Below are 18,788 nucleotides of genomic sequence, written 5' to 3' on the forward strand. Positions count from 1 at the left end.
ACAACATTAAAAATGTTTAACACGCTACAATATTACTGAAAAAGTCGTAAACTTTTATGATTAGAAAAATACTATCGAAAGTAAAAGATTAGTTCTCATCGTATAATATATATTAGTTTGAAAGAAATAAGTAGCAATATTAAATGTTTTAACAGAGCTAAAACTTGGTTTAACTATCCCTATATATTTTTTGAAACAATGAAAACATTTTTATGATTGAAAATATTATAGAAAGTAAAAATTCTTACTTATCTTTAAAGGTATTATTTTACAAACAAATAATGTGTTAACACAAGTTGCAAATTTCGTAATAAAACTCTAAAATGTTTAACACACCACAATACTACTGATATATATTTTTTATAACCAGAACAATATCATCGAACGTAAAAATATCTTACTTATCGTTTAATATATATTTTTTAAATAAATAAGTAGCATTTGTAAATGATTTAACGAAACTAAAAATTGTTTAATTAGCCCTATATATTATTTGTAAAACCACAGTATATATTTTATAATTGAATGTATTAATGAAAGTAAAAAAAAACTCTTACTTATCTTTAGTTATTATTTAACAAATCGAAATTATGTTAACAAAAGTTTCAAATTTTATAACAAATTTCATATAGATTTATTACTCTAATATTACTGGTAAAAACGTAAATATATTCTTATCATTAAAAGATATCGACAACAGTAAACAATTTTTAATAAGCGCTAAATATAATTTTTATGTAAATATTTTTGTTAAAGTTTCAAAATGTTTTCAACAAAACTAAAAAAATGTTTAACAGTTACTAATGTTATTGGTAAAATATTTAAATGTTTCTTATGATTGAAAATGGTAATAAAAGTAAAAAGTTTCTTATTTATCGCTAAATATATTAATTTTGTAAATAAACACAAAAGTAAATATACAAAAAATTAGGTAATAACGTAAATATATGTTTAAAAGATATTACCTAAAAAGTTTACTTTTTACTAAATTTCTTATGTTAAATCAAATTTATAATATTGTTATAAAAGTTTTATAACTAAAAATGATTTAAAATATTTAAAAAAGTAAAAAATCTTACTTATCGCTAAATAAATTATTTTTTAAATAAATAATATTTTTACAAAAGTTAAAAAAAGTTCAACGAAATCAAAATGTATAACACACATTAATATTATTCGTAAAAGGTGGAAATATATTTTTTATAATAAGATATATTGACGAAAGTAAAAAAATATCTTACTTATCCCTAAAAATAATATATTTCATATAAATAATATTTTTTAATTGTTTAATAAATGCTCAACACACACTAGCATTATTAGTTAAAAACGTTAATATGTTTTTGATGATTAAAAATGTTATAGAAAGTAAAAATTCTTACCTATCGCTAGATGTATTATTTTTCAAATAAACTATACAGTTTTATAAATGGTTTCACAGAACTAAAAATGTTTAACATACTCTATATTATTGATGAAAACGTAAATATATTTTTATGATAACAATTATTAACGAAAGTAAAGTTTCTTACCTATCGCTAGATGTATTATTTTTCAAATAAATAATATTTTACGTGTCAAAAATTTTAAATTAAACTACAAAAATGTTTAACATACTCTAATATTATTGGTAAAAGGCGTTGATACGTTTTTTTGTGATTAATTAAAGCATTAATGAAAGTAAAAGTTCTGACCTATCACTAAATATATTATTTTTCAAATGCATATATATTAGTTTTATAAAAATTCCATAGAACTAACAATTGTTTAACCCACTCTATAATTATTTTCATACATTTTTCAACGAAACTAACAAATGTTTAATACACTCTAATATTATTGGTAAAAGAAGTAAATATATTTTTAAAGATTAAAACTCTTAAAGAAAGTAACAAAGTAAAAAATAACCCTTGCTAAATATATTGAATCAAAAAGGATTATTTTAATTTGGTACAAAATCAGGAAAGAGCACTCATTAATATCGTATTATCATTCAAAACAATAATATATAATTGATATATATTAAACATTGTTTAACACAAGTATAAAAGGTAACTCACGCCAAATATATTATTGTACAAAGGAGTAAATATATCCTCAAAAAAAGCCAAAAGTACAAAAATGTTTAACTTCCACTAAATACATAATTGTTGTTCACAAAAATGAAATATATTTTTATGAACGGAAAAAAATGAAATATATTTTAAATGAAAGTAAAACAATGCTTAACTCTCATTGAATGTATAATTGTTAAAAAAGATATATATATATATATATATATATATATATATATATATATATATATTATACTTTGTGAAGTAGAGAAGGATAAGTTATTTTATTTAAACCTTGAGGCACATGCTACGATACAGAGTGTCCCATAACTCAATGCTAATACTTCAAGGGTTAGGTAATAACTATTCCAAGGCCGCAGGAAGATTGAAGTTATAATAACAGGTTTGAAAATTTCCCCCATTTTGAAACGGGAGAAATACATTAGTATTTTAAATATACAATTAACAAAAATATTAATATTAAATTATTTTTTAATTATTAATATACGGGTCAATATATAAGCATGGCTATTAAATTTAAACTCTGGTAAGGAGAAAGGCTCTGGTTGTTTTTAACTAAACCTAATTCTACATTCTAAAAATCTGCTATTTTGTATTTGCTTTATTTGATCTGTAACAAGTAGACGATCGTTTTAAACTTTTTTAAATCGAGTCCAAGAAAATCGCCGAAATCAGAGAGAACTTGAAGCAAACTTCTGGTAGTATACTATATATTTTGATTATTAATATCCTTATATAAATGTTAGGAGTCAGGAAGCTATTTCATTTCCACCCTCACTATTTAAGTGTAAGGGGTTGTGTAAGGGAAGAAACAGACACCAAACTGTAGCAAAACAAGACAAGTTTATTGATTCATGTTCCGTACCACAATGGAATCTGACAGTAAATGCAAATCAATTACTCACTAAAGTCAATAGTAAAAGTAGACTCCCTCACTAGCCGTTAACAGATTATCACTACGGTTATTAGTCAACAACAGAAGTAGTTTAGTATCACAAGCTTTTACATAATACTGACAGAAATCTTCTCTACAAAGCAAAAAGAATTTGCGAAACAGAAGTCGGGATAACAATGCCTTACCACTGCAGGTCGAGGGACAGGCTCGGGTTAAAGATTCGTTTATACTGTTCAAATTGACACTATTAATCCTGTAATCACAATCTTGAATAGACACTTTACAATTTCAGATCCTTATTCATATCTCACCAGAAATACTGTTACTTAACAACAGACACTCTCCAAATTATACTTACTAACACGCATATGGTATTATGAGTTATAATAACACATTTGTATGAGGTTCAGTCTTAATTACATCACTGAGAAGAAGAAGTATATGTAAGATCTAGTAAAACAACATTTTCTCTGTAAATCATCGAAATCTTACAAAGTAAAATAATCTTAATCGTTTTATAAAAAATTATTAAGTAACTGAAGTTAATTTTTTTTATCAAGTTAATCTAACAATATGATTACATGGCTGCATTACATTATATCGTACCGGCCTAAATGACCTATCATTGTATCAAAATCGGTATACTAAGTAGGAAAATATTCTCTTAAAAAAATAGTGAAGTAAAATTTGATTAAAAATTACAGCCGTTATTGGATTTTTATATTTCAGTGCCCAACCATGAAACTATTTCAAGCACGACCTTAGTGCCAGTCTGTTTCAACATGGAAACAGCCTTAGAGTGTTCCACCTTCTCTAGTGACTGTCCGTCCACAGAGAGCAGCCGATCACCGCATCTGCAACAATCACACATGGATAATAGGTTGAGACTATGATTCAACACAGACACAGCTTTAGAGCGTCCCACCTTCTCTAGTGACTGTCCGTCCACAGAGAGCAGCCGATCACCGCATCTGCAACAATCACACATGGATAATAGGTTGAGACTATGATTCAACACAGATACAGCTTTAGAGCGTCCCACCTTCTCTAGTGACTGTCCGTCCACAGAGAGCAGCCGATCACCGCATCTGCAACAATCACACATGGATAATAGGTTGAGACTATGATTCAACACAGATACAGCTTTAGAGCGTCCCACCTTCTCTAGTGACTGTCCGTCCACAGAGAGCAGCCGATCACCGCATCTGCAACAATCACACATGGATAATTAATAGGTTGAGACTATGATTCAACACAGACACAGCTTTAGAGCGTCCCACCTTCTCTAGTGACTGTCCGTCCACAGAGAGCAGCCGATCACCGCATCTGCAACAATCACACATGGATAATTAATAGGTTGAGACTATGATTCAACACAGACACAGCTTTAGAGCGTCCCACCTTCTCTAGTGACTGTCCGTCCACAGAGAGCAGCCGATCACCGCATCTGCAACAATCACACATGGATAATTAATAGGTTGAGACCATGATTCAACACAGACACAGCTTTAGAGCGTCCCACCTTCTCTAGTGACTGTCCGTCCACAGAGAGCAGCCGATCACCGCATCTGCAACAATCACACATGGATAATTAATAGGTTGAGACCATGATTCAACACAGACACAGCTTTACAGCGTCCCACCTTCTCTAGTGACTGTCCGTCCACAGAGAGCAGCCGATCACCGCATCTGCAACAATCACACATGGATAATTAATAGGTTGAGACTATGATTCAACACAGACACAGCTTTAGAGCGTCCCACCTTCTCTAGTGACTATCCGTCCACAGAGGGCAGCCGATCACCGCATCTGCAACAATCACACATAGATAATTAATAGGTTGAGACTATGATTCAACACAGATACAGCTTTAGAGTGTCCCACCTTCTCTAGTGACTGTTCGTCCACAGAGAGCAGCCGATCACCGCATCTGCAACAATCACACATGGATAATAGGTTGAGACTATGATTCAACACAGATACAGCTTTAGAGTGTCCCACCTTCTCTAGTGACTGTTCGTCCACAGAGAGCAGCCGATCACCACATCTGCAACAATCACACATGGATAATAGGTTGAGACTATGATTCAACACAGATACAGCTTTAGAGCGTCCCACCTTCTCTAGTGACTGTTCGTCCACAGAGAGCAGCCGATCACCGCATCTGCAACAATCACACATGGATAATAGGTTGAGACTATGATTCAACACAGATACAGCTTTAGAGTGTCCCACCTTCTCTAGTGACTGTTCGTCCACAGAGAGCAGCCGATCACCACATCTGCAACAATCACACATGGATAATAGGTTGAGACCATGATTCAATACAGAAACAGCCTTAAGAGTGTTCCTCCTTCTCCAGTGACTGTCTTTCACATAAGGGACATGAGTTTAGAGCAGGAAGAAAAATTAAAACATCTATTAAATACGTGGTAATGAACTCTTTGAGATCGTGGCTAACAAATAAAACAGTCGTATGTCATAAGAACTCAAGCATACATCTGAGTGTCCAAGGCTGAGTGACCACGTCTCAGAGTCATATTATGGACTCAAATTTTATTACCTGAGGTTTCTTTGACTATTAGAATTTTATTTAGGTTTCCTAGTTGATTAGTATTTTTAATATTAGTAGCCAAAGTAGCCTAACTTAAACAGAGGGAAACCTTAATGGTTGATCTGGTAATAATTATACGTATAGACGTCTCCATTAATTTATGTTTAAATCATTCTCTCCATGTTGTATTCTGTTGGCACCATCTCACTTCATGATTTTCAGTCCAGCAATGTTTGGTGTTAGACTTATAGTATTATAGTAACCATTTTCACGTATTGTCTTCATGTTCTTTGAGTTTCACATTTCGTACTCTTTTTGTCTCACATATGTATACAGTAAACACAGTTTACAGTCTAGAGTACTGGTTTTTAGTTTGGTTTACACACAACTTTGTCCATACTTACTTTAGTTTACCATCCTTGGCAGCTGGGGAGTCCTGGACAACGAACAAAATGTGAATGTGCTGAGCCCCTCGAGTGGGGTCTTCACCCCCTACGATGCTAAACCCCAAACTGGCTCCCGGGGTCCGGAACAGCACTACTGTCTTGGGAAATTGAAGGCACCTGAAACATTAAAAATTACCTGGTTACCAAGTAGGTTGAATTTACTTCTGCAGAACATCACAAATCCTTTAAATTACATGATGTTTTTAACAGATATTCACGGCCCTTAACTAATATTTGAATTCAGTAAAAAATATACTATCTTACACTTATCAAAGAATACAAACGGATTTACATAGACGTAAGTTGTTGAATAATATGATATAGTTTTAAATACTATATAGAGTTTCATAAAAAATAAAAATGGTTTGTGACCAAATAATGAAATTAAGAATTTTGATTTTGATACTCTGATATTGTGCTAAAGGACGATGCGACACGTGGGAACATTAGAGACCTGTGCACCCGGGGTGCCACCACATGCTACCTGCTGACCATAACTGCGGATACAGCAGTGTACATTTAAATTCGTCTTTCAAAATAATTGATTATGTATTGTAATGTTTTAAGTGCTACTGTCACTGCTATTGTGGTGGTTACATTAACGTTTAATATTGTATAGTGTTTGATTTAATTCAATTATAAAGAACACAAATGGAAAATTGTGTATGTCTATTCTCTGTGTAGTGGCCTCTGATTACGCTGTGGCAACTAGTGGTCAGAGTTTCGGTTTAACATTTGTAGACTAAGGCCAACGTTTTAAACAATTTTATATGTAATCTGTGTGGTGGCCCCTGGTTACGCTGTGGCAATTAGTGGCCAGAGTTTCGGTTTAACATTTGTAGACTAAGGCCAACGTTTTAAACAATTTTATATGTAATTTGTGTGGTGGCCCCTGGTTACGCTGTGGCAACTAGTGGCCAGAGTTTCGGTTTAACATTTGTAGACTAAGGCCAACGTGTTTAACAATTTTATATGTAATCTGTGTGGTGGCCCCTGGTTACGCTGTGGCAACTAGTGGCCAGAGTTCCGGTTTAACATTTGTAGACTAACGTTTTTAACAATTTATATGCCTGATCTGTGGTAGCCCCTGGTTACGCTGTGGCAACTAGTGGCCAGAGTTTCGGTTTAACATTTGTAGACTAACGTTTTTAACAATTTATATGCCTGATCTGTGGTAGCCCCTGGTTACGCTGTGGCAACTAGTGGCCAGAGTTTCGGTTTAACATTTGTAGACTAAGGCCAACTTTTTTAACAATTTATTTGTGAAGCCATTTGGTGAGAACCAGAAGACTTATTTTGTAACTCATGATATTTTTAATGCACAGATGAGCAGTGCGATACAAATCGGAATAGGGACAGATCACGGGTTAGCACTGTGAGTTATAAAAAAAACCATGTATTTAATGAAATGTAATGAATTAAGTTTAATAACAGTAATGTTCCTTAAATTTTAAATAATTTGAACTTTTAAAATGTTTTCTCTAAAGTTTGTCTCTATTAAAAATTGCTAGACCGAGACAAACCATCCATTAAGTTTTGAAATATATAATATAAATATAATATATATATATATATATATATATATATATATATATATATATATAAAGTTGAAATTACATTGGTAGCTTCTTCCAGTGGGAAACAAAGCTAAACTGACCTTGGTAGCTTTTGCCAGTAGAGCCAGGACGGGATGAAGTTAAAAGCTCCCAACGAGGTCTCTGGCCCCTCCACCACCGTCATCTCCACCTTGGCCGTCTCCACAGTGGCTTTGAGAGTAGCCACCGCCTGACCGTGAGTCAGACCCACCAGGCTGTTACCGTTCACGCCTATCAGGATATCTCCCTTCTGTAACATCGAACCGCATCAGTAACAAACAGGTAAAAGTACTCGAAGTACTTAAACACAAGAGACAATGGCCCCCAAAGTATACGAGACATCTTCCCACTGTTGATACTCGATGCTTTCATCCAGCCCGCGACTCTATTCACAACAGCTACTGGAATATTTGTTTATAAAAACTAAACATCACACATCTTCCTACCGTGACTCCTGACACAGACGCTACAAGAATACGAGTATCTATACACACTACAGACACTCCCCCAGTAGATCGTGATTCCACTGACAATAGTTAACAAACTTACACAACTAAACATCACAGTACTCCAGACCGTGACTCCTCACATAAACACTACAAGAACAGGAGTATCTATACACATTAATGAAACCCCCCCCCCCCAGTAGATCGTGATTCCACTGACAATAGTTAACAAACTTACACAACTAAACATCACAGTACTCCAGACCGTGACTCCTCACATAAACACTACAAGAACAGGAGTATCTATACACATTAATGAAACCCCCCCCCCCCAGTAGATCGTGATTCCACTGACAATAGTTAACAAACTTACACAACTAAACATCACAGTACTCCAGACCGTGACTCCTCACATAAACACTACAAGAACAGGAGTATCTATACACATTAATGAAACCCCCCCCCAGTAGATCGTGATTCCACTGACAATAGTTAACAAACTTACACAACTAAACATCACAGTACTCCAGACCGTGACTCCTCACATAAACACTACAAGAATTGGAGTATCTATACACATTAATGAAACCCCCCCCCAGTAGATCGTGATTCCACTGACAATAGTTAACAAACTTACACAACTAAACATCACAGTACTCCAGACCGTGACTCCTCACATAAACACTACAAGAATAGGAGTATCTATACACATTAATGAAACCCCCCCCCAGTAGATCGTGATTCCACTGACAATAGTTAACAAACTTACACAACTAAACATCACAGTACTCCAGACCGTGACTCCTCACATAAACACTACAAGAATAGGAGTATCTATACACATTAATGAAACCCCCCCCCCCAGTAGATCGTGATTCCACTGACAATAGTTAACAAACTTACACAACTAAACATCACAGTACTCCAGACCGTGACTCCTCACATAAACACTACAAGAATAGGAGTATCTATACACATTAATGAAACCCCCCCCAGTAGATCGTGATTCCACTGACAATAGTTAACAAACTTACACAACTAAACATCACAGTACTCCAGACCGTGACTCCTCACATAAACACTACAAGAATAGGAGTATCTATACACATTAATGAAACCCCCCCCCCAGTAGATCGTGATTCCACTGACAATAGTTAACAAACTTACACAACTAAACATCACAGTACTCCAGACCGTGACTCCTCACATAAACACTACAAGAATAGGAGTATCTATACACATTAATGAAACCCCCCCCCCAGTAGATCGTGATTCCACTGACAATAGTTAACAAACTTACACAACTAAACATCACAGTACTCCAGACCGTGACTCCTCACATAAACACTACAAGAATAGGAGTATCTATACACATTAATGAAACCCCCCCCCCCCAGTAGATCGTGATTCCACTGACAATAGTTAACAAACTTACACAACTAAACATCACAGTACTCCAGACCGTGACTCCTCACATAAACACTACAAGAATAGGAGTATCTATACACATTAATGAAACCCCCCCCAGTAGATCGTGATTCCACTGACAATAGTTAACAAACTTACACAACTAAACATCACAGTACTCCAGACCGTGACTCCTCACATAAACACTACAAGAACAGGAGTATCTATACACATTAATGAAACCCCCCCCAGTAGATCGTGATTCCACTGACAATAGTTAACAAACTTACACAACTAAACATCACAGTACTCCAGACCGTGACTCCTCACATAAACACTACAAGAATAGGAGTATCTATACACATTAATGAAACCCCCCCCCAGTAGATCGTGATTCCACTGACAATAGTTAACAAACTTAAACAACTAAACATCACAGCACTCCAGACCGTGACTCCTCACATAAACACTACAAGAATAGGAGTATCTATACACATTAATGAAACCCCCCCCCCCCAGTAGATCGTGATTCCACTGACAATAGTTAACAAACTTACACAACTAAACATCACAGTACTCCAGACCGTGACTCCTCACATAAACACTACAAGAACAGGAGTATCTATACACATTAATGAAACCTGTATAGTGAATTTTTTAAATCACTAACGAAGGTATATGTCCGGAAAAAAAATTTTGTTTTCTTCACAATCCTTCCATTGTCAAAAACTAATTTTAAACAAAAGATAAAGGTACTCCAGGCCGGGATTCTACTGATAATAATTAACACAATTACACAACTAAATATCACAGTACTCCATACGTCATCTTCGTTGCACCCTAACCCACCTCCGATATAATATAGTATCAACTTACCCAAATTTGTTGTGTCTTGCCAACACAACCCTGAGGATGGGTATTATCAATGTAGATGGGTATATCGCCTTCGTTGCTCCCTAATCCACCTCCGATATAATATAGTATCAACTTACCCAAATTTGTTGTGTCTTGCCAACACAGCCCTGAGGATGGATATTAGCAATGTAGATGGGTATATCGCCTTCGTTGCTCCCTAATCCACCTCCGATATAATATAGTATCAACTTACCCAAATTTGTTGTGTCTTGCCAACACAGCCCTGAGGATGGATATTATCAATGTAGATGGGTATATCGCCTTCGTTGCTCCCTAATCCACCTCCGATATAATATAGTATCAACTTACCCAAATTTGTTGTGTCTTGCCAACACAGCCCTGAGGATGGATATTATCAATGTAGATGGGTATATCACCTTCGTTGCTCCCTAATCCACCTCCGATATAATATAGTATCAACTTACCTAAATTTGTTGTGTAACACAGCCCTGAGGATGGGTATTATCAATGTAGATGGGTATATCACCTTCGTTGCTCCCTAATCCACCTCCGATATAATATAGTATCAACTTACCCAAATTTGTTGTGTCTTGCCAACACAGCCCTGAGGATGGATATTAGCAATGTAGATGGGTATATCGCCTTCGTTGCTCCCTAATCCACCTCCGATATAATATAGTATCAACTTACCCAAATTTGTTGTGTCTTGCCAACACAGCCCTGAGGATGGATATTAGCAATGTAGATGGGTATATCGCCTTCGTTGCTCCCTAATCCACCTCCGATATAATATAGTATCAACTTACCCAAATTTGTTGTGTCTTGCCAACACAGCCCTGAGGATGGATATTAGCAATGTAGATGGGTATATCGCCTTCGTTGCTCCCTAATCCACCTCCGATATAATATAGTATCAACTTACCCAAATTTGTTGTGTCTTGCCAACACAGCCCTGAGGATGGATATTAGCAATGTAGATGGGTATATCGCCTTCGTTGCTCCCTAACCCACCTCCGATACGCATACCGAGACTCTCGTTCGGTTCCTGTAATAAAGGTACAGTATTTACTTTACAAAACTTTTACCAATGTAATAATCCTTATACAACAAATATTATTAAACAAATTCAGTTTCAGAGTTGACCAACGGTGTTGTCTCATGAATTGAATCCAGTTTCAAACTTGATTCATTTTACATCTCATGGGAGTACTGCCCCGGTCTCTGTATAAACTTCAAGGAGAATTGATAAACAGCCTTTGATGAGAATCTAAGTCTGGACTTCAAAGTCATAACATCCCTCACATAAACACTGCTTTAGATTATACCCCCCTGGAGTAACTATGTCTCCCGCACGAAATTTAGTGGAGTATGTGGTTATATGATTTATTGTTATAATTATGGAATAGTTCAACTACAAATTTCAAGTTACACAGCATACCATCCATATGACGTTTTTGACAGAAATATACAACAACGTTTTAATTACCAACTTCCTAAAATGTAATATCCACTAATAAACTGAAAACGTATTGAATAACCCTCCACAAAAACATTTTACGTGACGATTGACATACAACTTACTTGCGTCCGGTAAAATGTTAAAATAATTAAGCTAAGTTGATATTACCAATAATATTTATTCTCAAAAAGTTATATGCGCTGAACCCGCGCTGAAGTGACGTGTGAGTTTCCCCTATTCATTATAAGAAACACGTTACACGCAATTAAAAATGATTTGAATAGCGCATTTGGTAGGTATTTTATTTCAACTTTACCGACAGCCTCCTTTGCGGTCAACAATACCTTCACTATCAGAATCCTGTTCGGCCAAATCACCTTCAATGTCATCAATTTCCTAAGCATGGAGAAACAAAAGACAAATAGACGGCCGAGAGCACAGACGGCTTACCTTGACAATAGTAATGAACTTGTGTTGGAGCTCTTGGGACGTGAAATCACGGTTCAAGTTGATGGTAGCTGCGTGGTGAGGCGGCATAGGGGGCGTGAGCGAGTCGCACGATACGGATTTTTGGCTTAACGTGGCGCTGGAAGAGAGGGGTGGCGAGAAGTGAGAGTCGTGAGATGTCGGTGCCGACTTGGTCCGACTGTGGGAAACCGGTAGAGTGCTGCGTTTGCGAGACACCACCAACGTCACCTTCTCGTTACTCTGTAAACCAACACGCCAAGCCATCTTTATTTATCATAAATCATAAAAGGGTACTTACTTTTACATTATTAGTAGAAATTAAAAACATACATTTAGAACACACATACACGACGTGTAATAGAAAAACCTGGAAAGTCATTAATGCTCACTTATTTTATTAAGAAACAAAATTTAAATATGTATTATATTTTCTTGCAATTTAATTTTACCCAGCCGAGTTATAATAAACTATGTATATGTATACATATTATATGTATATGTTATTATATGTAAACTATGCAGTCATGTGCATTCTAAATATCTCTTGTGGACAAATGAGAAAAGAAGTTTATGTATAAACGTCAAGCGAAACAAATAATAAAACCGGGAGAAAATGTAGGTTATGTAACACTGTATCCCTATATATATATACAGCCGCATATGTAACTCACTCACTGATAGGGTATACGAAATTCTAACCCACTTCTAGAAGTGCTGGAAACACCAAATTTTGCACGCACGTACCTTTCAAACCACCGGGAAAGGTCTGAAAACCGGAAATGTTTACTTTTAAACCCCTCAAAAAAATTGGCAAACTTTCGCATTTTTCACCCTTGCAGGCATTTCTTTGAAGCCCGATAGGGGGAGAACCGTTAGAGCTAGCTTGAATTTGAGAAAAAAATCGTTAGTCGGGAATGACATAAGCCCCATCCCGCGAATTTCATGGTAGCTGAATTCCTGATTAAATTAAACTCCCTGATCAACTTAATAATCTGATAAAGGTAGTTCTTATTTTGTTTACACTAAACAATTCACCATAGCTGGCCAGTGCAGTCTTTTCTCCCAAGCTCTTTACTGCCTAAACCAGAGGTCGTAGATAAAATCCGACAGCAGAATAATTCTTCAATTTTAAATTTTATACAAGAAAGGTCCAGTCACGTTTTGTCGTAACTCCAACGGTTAAGCCAAAAAACGCCCTCAAACTCAAAAGTTTGGTTAAAATTAAACACTCTACTTTCCACTTCCTGCAAACATGATCTCGAACTTTAGTTATCACCCAATTCATATTCTCCTAAATTTGCTATGACGTCAATTAATTTTTCGACGAAATACATTGATTATTTTGATATATCACACATCATTTGGCTGAGCGTTTGCGAAGCATTTCATTCCACGAGAAAGTACACAGTAGCGAACACGTAACTTGAAACCCTCAAGTTCGAACATAACCAATAACCAAATCCTTCCTATTTTAAGCACTCACTTTGGGGGCCTGGGGCACTCTACTTTCGTAAACGACTGACTAGTACGTCTACTAGAGGACATCGCGACTTGGCTGAGCGTTACCGAAGTTCAATAGTAATTAGGGACAGAGTGATTTTTATTTATGCTCACAAACACAACACCCTCCGAAAGAGACCCACGTGTGTCTGAACCCCCGGTAACATTACCCCCCCCCGGAATTTTCTTGTATCACCAGATAACCTCTTGAGTAAATTAAACCCCCTGATGTCTTAACCCCCGGTAACATTACCCCACCCCCGGAATTTTCTTGTATCACCAGACAACCTCTTGAGTAAATTAAACCCCCTGATGTCTTAACCCCCTGTAACATTAACCCCACCTGGAATTTCATTGTACGACCAGATAACCTCCTGAGTAAATTGAACTCCCTGATGTCTTAACCCCCGGTAACATTACCCCCCCCCCCCGGAATTTTCTTGTATCACCAGACAACCTCTTGAGTAAATTAAACCCCCTGATGTCTTAACCCCCTGTAACATTAACCCCACCTGGAATTTCATTGTACGACCAGATAACCTCCTGAGTAAATTGAACTCCCTGATGTCTTATCCCCCGTTAACATTAAACCCCCACCAGGGAATTTCCTGGCATGACCAAATAAACTCCTAAGCAAATTAAATCCCCTACAAAACTTAAAAATACTGACTTATAGTCGGGTTTTTATTATATTTACAGTAACAATTTACACCAGCTGACTAGTGCAGACTTTTCTCACAAGCCCTGTACTGCCTAAACCAAAGGTCGTAGCTCAAATTCGAAGACACATTTGGAAAACAAAATTAAATTTCCGACAAGAAAGGTTCACTTTTTGTCGTATCTCTATGGTTAAGCCACAAAATGCCCTTAAGTCAAAACTTTGGTTAAATTGGGATAAAAATTAACACATTCTAATTCTAATTTACGGATTTAACCTGTCACCGAATTCCACTTATTCCCAAATTTTAAGCAATTACTTTGGGGGCCTGGGGGCTTGGCCCCAGCGAGCCGAAGGCGAGTTTAAAGTATACGTTAGGAATTAGTTAATTTGCGTATATGAGAATGGCCACAATCTTGAAAATGTTTTATTGGTAAAGATCGGCTAAGATACGAACCCATGTGTCTGGGTTCGATAAGTATCTGCCTTTGTACCTGGCAATTTGAATCTAAAAAGATTTCTGTCAGTTATCATGTTTACAAATATTTACACAATATTGTATACTACTCAAAAGTTTGCACGGTCGCCATTTTAAAACTTTAAAAGAAGTCGAACATGTGCAAAAATCAGATTTATTTATAGTTACCTTATATTTTTTTAAAATTTTGTTTTGGTTATATATTGGGAAATAGTCAAGTTAAAAATGTATCTTAATTCTTTGTATTGTCAAAGGTTGATTAAGAAACTTGTCTAAACTATATGCAAATAATGTTTGTTTGCCAGTTAGGCTAATGCACCCATACATTCATACACACATACATTTCGGGTTATGATGGTACTGTATTGGGTTCTAGGGGCAATAATCATAGGAAATCCATAGAATTCCCGGAGATTCCATCAAGAGGTTCTATGAAATCCAACTAAAAAGCATTTGTACGGGTATAAAGTACACAGTATAAGGTATATAGTATTTGAAGAGGACCTGGAGCAGTGAGGAGACCTGCTGCAGCTGGCAGTTGGTGACGTCCTCATCATTGACGTAGAGAATACGGTCATATGGACACAGCAAGGCGGTGTGGGCTGCAGGACTGTCCGGTACCACTTCCGTGACGTATATACCGGACTCCATCCACGAGCCACTCAGGCGGATACCTAGGGCCTGGTGGGACTCTCTCTCGATGGTCACACTCACGGTCTCTGCAAACAGAGGTAAACCATTACATTATTGATGGGCGTTGTTTAACGTAACAGGATAAACAACGGTGTTGCCGCTCAGCAACAGTTGTCCCCGCAACGTGTTGTGAGAAACTCCATGTTATTTTGGCAACGTGATGACAACGAACAATGAATTCATTCGGTTCGTTGCCGGCAACGGTAACCTTGACTTGGAAACAGTTTAAAGCGGTAGACTTGAAACTCTCCAGCTGTTATTTGAGCAATGGGGTTATAATGAACAACACAGATGTAGTATGACCATTATTTTGCCGGAAATCTATCTACAGCTCGATAATATCGGCTTGTAAATCAGTTTTATAAAGTCCTAAAGTAATTTATACCTAGCAGACAAAATTAATTGTGCAATTATGTTTAATACACAAATTAATATTTTTCAGTTTGACTTTGTACATGTGTGTGTTCTATAGCTGTGTAAAGTTACTACTATGTGTGCATTGTTTAAGCTTATACAATAAAAATATGAAACAATTGTTTTATTTATTGCTAATTAATGATACTAATACGTACTGTGAATCCATATTAGTAGTTTTTAATTGTATAATTAATTTTCAACAATAGAATTATATTAATAATTATTTAGTTATATAATAAAAACATAATTAAGTTTTTTAAATTTTGAAATTGGTCCAATAACATTCTATGTTCAATATATTATTTTATTATAATCATACAAATTTGTTCTTAATTATAACAAATTTATACTTTTAATTATCTCAAAATAAATTACAGTAACGAGGCTAAGCAGATTTAATGATAAATTTTGAATGATAGTAACAAATTCCGTGTTTTAGTAATTGATTGTATTTCAATAATGTTCTAGGAGCAGCAGTTACTGGAAAACGTTGGTCAAAGAACGTTGCGCAATCGATAAAAGGACGACCAGTTCTCAATGATCAGTAGGCAACAGTTGCTGAAATAACAAGTTGCTGCAGCCTGTTGTCGTCTGACAGAATAACGTCGCAACGTGTTGCCGCTAAACAACAATTTACACCTCTACGTCACATCACATACAACCAGTTGTCGGCTGACAGAATAACGTCGCAACGTGTTGCCGCTAAACAACAATTTCCACGTCTACGTCACATCACATACAACCTGTTATCGGCTGCCAGAATAACGTCGCAACGTGTTGCCGCTAAACAACAATTTCCACCTCTACGTCACATCACATACAACCTGTTGTCGGCTGACAGAATAACGTCGCAACGTGTTACCGCTAAAAAACAATTTCCACCCCTACGTCACATCACATACCACCTGTTGTCGGCTGACAGAATAACGTCGCAACGTGTTGCCGCTAAACAACAATTTCCACCTCTACGTCACATTACATACAACCTGTTGTCGGCTGACAGAATAACGTCGCAACGTGTTGCCGCTAAACAACAATTTCCACCCCTACGTCACATTACATACAACCTGTTGTCGGCTGACAGAATAACGTCGCAACGTGTTGCCGCTAAACAACAATTTCCACCCCTACGTCACATTACATACAACCTGTTGTCGGCTGACAGAATAACGTCGCAACGTGTTGCCGCTAAACAACAATTTCCACCTCTACGTCACATTACATACAACCTGTTGTCGGCTGACAGAATAACGTCGCAACGTGTTGCCGCTAAACAACAATTTCCACCCCTACGTCACATCACATACCACCTGTTGTCGGCTGACAGAATAACGTCGCAACGTGTTGCCGCTAAACAACAATTTCCACCTCTACGTCACATCACATACTACTCGACTTTGAACATTGAATATCTTGAATATGTAGCCAAAGTTATTCCAGGGCAGAGACATAACGTTCGTCACACGTACTCGTGCTGCACTACCGCGTGAAAAGCCTATTAATCGACTGTTAGTCAAATCAAATCATATCAAGATTTCATTATTTCTAGACATTTATCATTATAAGGAATTTACGTCCGAGCGTATGAGTATAGCACATTACACATTAATTGCAATTTTTTGGACAAATACTTTGATTCCATATCCAAATATAGGGTGTTTTTTTAACTTGCACCTTTATTTACAATAAAACACACTAATATATAGTTTAATTTGCACCTAGGCGAACATTTACTTTTATTGGAGATATTTACAGAGAGACAGACGATTGATGATTACTATAGAAGATGTAATTACCTTATTAAAATGATTGTTCATTGAAAAAAATAAACTGTAAAAATAGAAAGAGGAATAAGTAGACTACATACTATGTCGTTCATTTAATAAATATAACAATTGATTTATTCGAAATGTGATGTTATTACAAAAATCTGTTAAGAATCAAACTTAAATTATTCTTCATCTTTAATAGATCAGTGTAATGGAGACTGTAAAAAATACTGAGATGTTATTAAACAAATATAAAAAAAGAAAAGTCCTTTAAATAACTTTAACGTAAATGATGAGTAGGCCGAAGTGTAAGGGAATGCTAAGTTTTTTGGTGATGCATTTAATATAATTAACTTGAATATAAAATATGATTAACTTAAGCAAATTTACCTATCTTGGTTTGAGAGCATTTTAATATACGGAATTATATATTTTGGCGGTAACTATTCAAATACGAGTATTTTAAAGCCAATTTCGATGAATTAAACGGACACTACGCATAATGTATAACATAAAATTTAATTACATATTAATGCGTAGTATGTCTTATTGAGAAACATTTTGTATCAGCTGAGAATAACTTTATATAAATATTCGTTCATTATGTATATTCAGAAATATGTACTAAATATTGAGCTAAAACAGCATGATAGATTTACTAGAACGTCTCACAATATATATCCCTCTTTTATTCCAAGAATTGAGTAATCATCAATTTCATAATTTGGGGTCAACAGGTTTTACATTTTTGGGTATTAAAAATTCAAATGATATACCTTATTTGTTTATAAAATTTATTTTTAACATTTTGGGTTTGTAAGTAATGTTTGGTATTTATTCCATATTAAACCTGTAGTTGTAATTAATATTGTTTTTATAGTTCGGTGAAGCATACACACAGATGCACACAGTTCAAACTATAGAATGCATGAAACACATACATCGTTGTTATTGTTTATTGTAAAATATCTATTAGTTCACGATGTATTATATACATACACACACATGCACACAGTTCAAACTATAGAATGCATGAAACACATACATCGTT

At 35.6% G+C, this 18,788-nt stretch overlaps 1 protein-coding gene across 4 annotated transcripts in view; it reads right to left on the reverse strand.

The window, feature by feature from the left end:
- Positions 1-2,899: 2,899 nt before the first annotated feature.
- The window catches only part of LOC124368677 (ligand of Numb protein X 2-like), a 392,173-nt gene continuing 376,284 nt past the window's right edge, over positions 2,900-18,788 (reverse strand). For 2 of the 4 annotated variants that reach the window (XM_046825957.1, XM_046825959.1), the window contains 6 exons: positions 15,363-15,577; positions 12,205-12,462; positions 11,218-11,340; positions 7,629-7,816; positions 5,930-6,088; positions 4,775-5,135 (listed from right to left, as the gene is read on the reverse strand). In XM_046825957.1, coding sequence (XP_046681913.1) covers positions 4,790-5,135; positions 5,930-6,088; positions 7,629-7,816; positions 11,218-11,340; positions 12,205-12,462; positions 15,363-15,577 — 1,289 coding nt within the window. In that variant the 3' untranslated portion in view covers positions 4,775-4,789. Of the gene's footprint in view, positions 3,825-4,532; positions 4,660-4,774; positions 5,136-5,929; positions 6,089-7,628; positions 7,817-11,217; positions 11,341-12,204; positions 12,463-15,362; positions 15,578-18,788 lie in introns of those variants that run through there. The other 2 variants (XM_046825960.1, XM_046825961.1) reach the window with 2 other exon arrangements.

The sequence above is a fragment of the Homalodisca vitripennis genome, chromosome X (assembly GCF_021130785.1).
Source record: "Homalodisca vitripennis isolate AUS2020 chromosome X, UT_GWSS_2.1, whole genome shotgun sequence".
Taxonomy (NCBI): Eukaryota; Metazoa; Arthropoda; class Insecta; order Hemiptera; family Cicadellidae; genus Homalodisca; species Homalodisca vitripennis.